Here is a 5,947-nt window from a genome sequence, read left to right as displayed (position 1 = left end):
AGGGTTGTTGTTTCAGTGCCTTTTCCCTCTTTCTCTTCCACCAAATCTTTTTTTTTTTTTTTTTTTTTTTACTTTTTCTGCAGTTTTGAGGATGCAACCCATGGCCTTGAACATGCTAGGCAAGCTCTACCACTAAGCTACACTCCCAGCTCCTAATCAGTGTTTTTGATTTTATAGCTGTTGTTCTATCATTTCACAGTAGAAAAAATAAGGGTTGACCTGTATTTAAGTCCTATTGGAATATAAGTCCTATGAGAGTAGAAGACTTACCTGTTTTGTTCACTACTATAAATCCAACCTTTAAAATGTTCCTTTTTTTTTTTTTTATCCTTCCTTTTTGGATCTGGGGATCAAACCTAGGGCCTTATACATGATAAGCATACAACTACCACTAAGCTATATGCCTAGCTTGAATGGTCCATGATGTATAATAGATAATTGATAAATATTTGTTCAATGAATGACTAACTGGATGACCTTGACCAAGTTTTTTTTTAAATTATTGATTGACCTTTATTTTATTCATTTATTTGTATGTAGTGCTGAGAATCGAACCTAGTACCTCACACATAATAGGCAAGTGCTCTACCTCTGAGCCACAACCCCAGCCTTTGACCAAGTTTTTTAATATTTCAGAGCCTCATCCTAAAATCGAAATAATCATATGTGTGTGTGTGTGTGTATGTATGTATATATACACACATGTATATATGTATTTTTACACATATCAATATCTATAATGCAAAACTGCTAGATTAAATCAGATAATATATGTAAATGCCTTGTACTAGTATGTATTGTGGAAGAGCTTATTCAAAATTATTATTTATAAAAATAATCTTTACAAGAGCATAATGTGAACAGAATTGTTCATTCTGTCTGCCACCAATAAAGACAGAATGAACAATTCTGTTCACATTATGCTCTTGATTGGTGGCTACATCAGTATCACAATGGCATCATCCTAGATTAATTAGGATTACAGAATTTCAAGGCTCTGTAGTGCTGTTGTTTTCTACCACACTTGTTCTTTCCACCATCCTGAATCTTGACCTTTAGGCTGGATAGATTATTTCAGTTAATTTCCTCAGCCTTTCCAACACTAGAACAAACTTCTGAATATAAAGTATAAGTTGATAGTAGATACTAATCAATTCATTTTCTATCTGGGCATTGTTTTGTACGTAACAAATAGAGTTATCATTTCATTCTTTTCCCTCTTGACTTACCTAAGTTGACATTGAACTGCTTTGGACTTTTTTTTTTTAACTTTAGTTCAATGATCAGTTGATCAGCCCCAAGCATTTTGTTCATCTGGCTGGCAAGTCCACTCTGAAGGACTGGAAGAGAGCCATTCGTCTGGGTGGAATCATGCTTAGGTAAGGTCTAGCACACACCTTTCAACAAACTTTGGGGCACTTAATTGTGGTAGGTCTTTTTCTCTTTACTTTGAGGTTTGTATTCTGTCTGAAGGATTGGCTTGAACATTCCATGCATTATTTGTTCTTTGTCAATTTGTTGTGTTTTTGGGGGTGCTGAGGATTGAACTCAGGGGCACTTTACTACTGAACTACATTTTCAGGCCTTCTTTTTAATATTTTTTTAGTTGTTGGTGGACCTTTATTTTATTTATTTATATGCAGTGCTGAGAATAGAACCCACATGTGTTAGGCAAGGGTTCTACCACTGAGCTACAACTCACTCCCAACACCTTCTTATTTTTTATTTTGAGACAGGGTCTTTTTTTTTTTTTTAATTTTTTAGTTTTCAGTGGACACACATCTTTTTTTTTTATTTTTATGTGGTGTTAAGGATCGAACCCAGCGCCCCACGCATGCCAGGCAAGTGCTTTACCGCTTGAGCCACATCCCCAGCCCTTGAGACAGGGTCTTGCTAAGTTGCTTAGGGCCTCACTAAATTGATAACACTGGCCTTGAACTTGTGATACTTCTGCCTCAGCCTCCTGAGTCACTGGGATTACAGGCATTGGATACCATGTCCAGCTCATCAAGTTGTTCTTTTTTTTTTTTTTTTTTTGCTGTTGAACCCAGGAGCACTTAACCACTGAGTTACATCTCCAGCCCTTTTTTAAGTTTTATTTAGAGACAGGATCTTGCTGAGTTGCTTAAAGCCTCACCAAGTTGCTGAGACAAGCTTTTAACTATCAATCCTCCTGTATCAGCCTCCCAGACTGTTGGGATTATAGGCGTGCAACTGTGCCTGGCTATCAAGTTGTTCTTAATCCTTTTTCTTTCTTTTTTTCTGTTCTTCTTCTTTTTTTTTTTTTGAAGTGCTGGGCTCAAACCAGATCCTCATGCTTGCCAGGCAAGCCCTCTATCACTGACCTACTCTCTCAGCCCCCAACTTGTTCTTAAAATCTCTGAGAGAGTCAGGCATAGTGGCATACACCTGTAATCCTAGAGTTTTAGGAGGCTGAGGCAGAAGGATCACAAGTTTGAGGCCAGCCTGGGCAACTTAGTGAGACCCTATCTCAAAATAAAATAAAAAGGGGTGGGAATGTATTTCAGTGGTAGAGTGTCCCTGAGTTCAATCCTCAGTGTTACCAAAAAAAGAAAAAAAAAGTTGGATAGATCAGATACTCTCTTGGCAGAGAAGCTCTGAGTAGATGACAGTCCTGTTTGAATCCACCAAACAGAGAAGTCAAAGAGCAAGTGAAACAACCATGCAGCAGTGTAGGCTGTTCGACAAATCCTGGGATAATATGGTGAAGTAGAAGGGTGCTTGAGCATTAACAGTTACACACAACAAATGCAATCCTCACCATCGCTGTACCCCAGAAATAAACATCAGAATGTGTAATGTTCTGCACTCTCACCCCTTTTTTTGTAAAAAGTTTACCATTGTAGTTTTTCCCTCTTGAATATTAGCATTAGTTGGTATTCCTGGAACATTAATCTGCTGATAAAAAAATTTTAAATGTCAAGAATTACAAGTTATCTATAGAACATGTATCAAGAGCCTTGAAAATATCTTATCCTTTGTCTTTTTAATTATTTTTAGAGAAATCTATCCTAAGGAAAATCTGTAATCTTTGTAGAGATTTAAGCATAAATGTTTTTATTGTAACATTTTTATGGTAAAAATTATAGTCTGCTTTAATATATAGTCAAGGGACTTCTAAAGTAAATTATGACTTGTCAGAAATCTGTATGAGTGTATATTATGGATTGTTTTTCAGTCATTAAAATATATTTGAAGAGTTTCACATGGAAAAATGCTTATGAAGTAATGTGAAAAAGACAAATATAAAACTGACTAAATAGGATATGGGGTGTAGCCCAGTGGTAGAGCACTTGCCTAGCATACATGAGGTCCTAGGTTCTATACCCAGCATTGCAAATACTTTTTTTTAATTAAGGATAGGGAAAATTGCCAGGCACGGTGGTGTACGCCTCTAATCCCAGCAGCTCAGGAGGCTAAGACAGGTGGATTTTGAGTTCAAAGTCAGCCTCAGCAAAAGTGAATTGCTAAGCAACTCAGTGAGACCCTTTCTCTAAATAAAATACAAAAATAGGGCTGGGGGTGCTGGAGTTGTGGATCAGCACTAGAGCACTCACCTCGCATGTGCAAAGCCCTGGGTTCTATCCTCAATATCACATAAAAATAAATAAAATAAAGGTATTGTGTCCAAATACAACTAAAAAATAAATATTTAAAAAAAATAGGGCTGGGGATGTGGCTCAGTGGTCAAGTGCCCCTGAGTTCAATCTCCAGTACCCCTCCCCCCCCAAAAAAAGAGAAAAGATTAAATATGTGACTTATCAATGTTAAAACACATACACAGGGGCTGAGGTTGTTGCTCAGTGGTAGAGCGCTTGCCTAGCATGTGTGAGGCACTGGGTTCAATATCCAGCACCACATTAAAAATCAATCAATCAATCAATAAAGGTGTTATTAAAAAAAAAAAAAAACATACACTGAGCTGTGGAGTTAAGTGGTAGAGTGCTTGCCTGGCATGCACAAGGGCTTGGATTCAATCCCCAGCACTGCAAAAACAAAAGCTAATAATAATAATAATAATAATAATAATAATAATAATACCCCCACGTATTTACATACAAATAAGTAAAACTTAGTGGCAGAAAATATGTGGAAATACTGGGGAGTGATATTGGCCAGGTACTGTGGCATATGCCTGTTATCTCACCAACTCAGGAGCCTGAGGCAGGAGAATTACCAGCTCAAGGCCAGCCTCAGCAAGTTAGCAAATCCCTGTCTCCAAATAAATAAAAAGGACCTATGATGTAGCTCAGTCATAAAGTACGCCTGGGTTCAATTCCCAGGACCAACCAAAAGAAAAGAAGAAAATATGCTAAAAATGTTGACATTGTCTGTTTATGAATTTAACCCAGGGGTACATTATCACTGAGCCACATCCCTCCCCCTTTTATTTAATTTTATTTATTTATTTATTTTTTGGTATTGGGGATTGAACTCAGGGGCACTCAGGCACTGAGCCATATCCCCAGCCCTACTTTGTATTTTATTTAGAGACTCACAGAGTTGCTTAGTGCCTCGCTTTTGCTGAGTCTGGCTTTGAACTCATGATCCTCCTGCCTCAGTCTCCTGATCCTCTTGGATTACTTATTATTTTTGAGACAGGATCTTACTAAGTTGCTTGGAGCCTTACTAAATTACTGAAGCTGGCTTCGAACTTGCAATCTTCCTGTGTAGTATTTTTTTAAAAAAAGGCAAGTCATTTTCTTTATAGTTTTCTATATTTTCCATGGAAAATATTAATTTTTTTTCCTTTGTGTTGCTGGGGATTAAACCCAGGGCTATGTGCATGCTAGGCAACTGCTCTATTTCAGAGCTACACTCCCAGCTCATATATGTTCTTCATATATTATTTTTATATTCAGAAATACATAATCATTTTTTAAAAATTAATTCCAGGGAGCTGGAGTTGTGGCTCAGCAGTAGAGTACTCACCTAGCATGTCTGAGGCCCTGGGTTCGATCCTTAGCACCATACAAAAATAAATAAATAAAATGAAGCTATTGTGTCCAACTACAACTAAAAAATAAATATTAAAAAAAAAAAAGTTAATTCCAGGCATAAGCCAAACTCAGAAGGTCAAGGGTCATATGTTTTCTCTCGTGTGGAGGCTAAAGAGGAAAAAGGAAAAAGGTGGAAGGCAGGGTTCTCAAGAAATCAAAGAGAGGGCTGGGGCTGTAGCTCAGTGGCAGAGCGCTTGCCTAGCACATGTGAGGCACTGGGTTTGATCCTTGGCACCACATAAAAATAAATAAATAAAGATTTTGTGTCCATCTACAACTAAAAAAAAAAAAAAATCAAAGAGGGCTGGGGTTGTGGCTCAGCAGTAAAGCGTGTGCCTAGCACATGGTGAGGCCCTGGGTTCGATCTTTAGCACCACATAAAAGTAAATAAATAAATAAATAAATAAAGGTATTGTGTCCAACTACAACTAAAAAATAAAAATATTTTAAAAAAAATCAAAGAGATCAGTAAGGAAAGGATTCAGAGGATGAAAGAAGGGGAGGAAGGAGTGAAGTACCAGGAAGTGATATTGGCCAAATTATATTTTTATATTGTGTGCATGTATGAATATGTAACAATAAATTCTGCCTTTATGTAAAACTATAATATACCAATAAAAAAATGTTGAAAGAGCCTGTAATTCCAGCGGTTCAGGAGGCCAACTTTGATCGCAAGTTCAAAGCCAGCCTCAGCCAAAAAGCGAGGCACTGTGCAACTCAGTGAGACCCTGTTTCTAAATACAAAATAGGGCTGGGGATGTGGCTCAGTGGCTGAGTGCCCCTGAGCTCAATCCCTGGTACCCAATAAAAAAAAGGTCTGGGGATATAGCTCAGTGGTAAATACCCCCCTGGATTTAATCCCGAGTAACCCCCACCCCACACACACAAAAAAAAAAAAAAAAAAAAAAAAAAAAAAAAAAAAAAAA

General features: G+C 37.4%; 1 protein-coding gene across 1 annotated transcript in view; it reads left to right on the top strand.

Annotated features, from left to right (window-relative positions):
- The window catches only part of Gmeb1 (glucocorticoid modulatory element binding protein 1), a 43,016-nt gene that overhangs the window by 19,598 nt on the left and 17,471 nt on the right, over positions 1 to 5,947 (top strand). Inside the window, exons 4-5 of the mRNA XM_015484765.2 lie at positions 1,107 to 1,126; positions 1,276 to 1,379. Coding sequence (XP_015340251.1) covers positions 1,107 to 1,126; positions 1,276 to 1,379 — 124 coding nt within the window. The remainder of the gene's footprint in view (positions 1 to 1,106; positions 1,127 to 1,275; positions 1,380 to 5,947) is intronic.

Source organism: Marmota marmota, unplaced genomic scaffold, assembly GCF_001458135.2.
Source record: "Marmota marmota marmota unplaced genomic scaffold, marMar, whole genome shotgun sequence".
NCBI classification, from domain to species: domain Eukaryota; kingdom Metazoa; phylum Chordata; class Mammalia; order Rodentia; family Sciuridae; genus Marmota; species Marmota marmota.
Note: the sequence above shows the minus strand (reverse complement) of the source record. Positions and strands in the feature narration are given on the sequence as shown.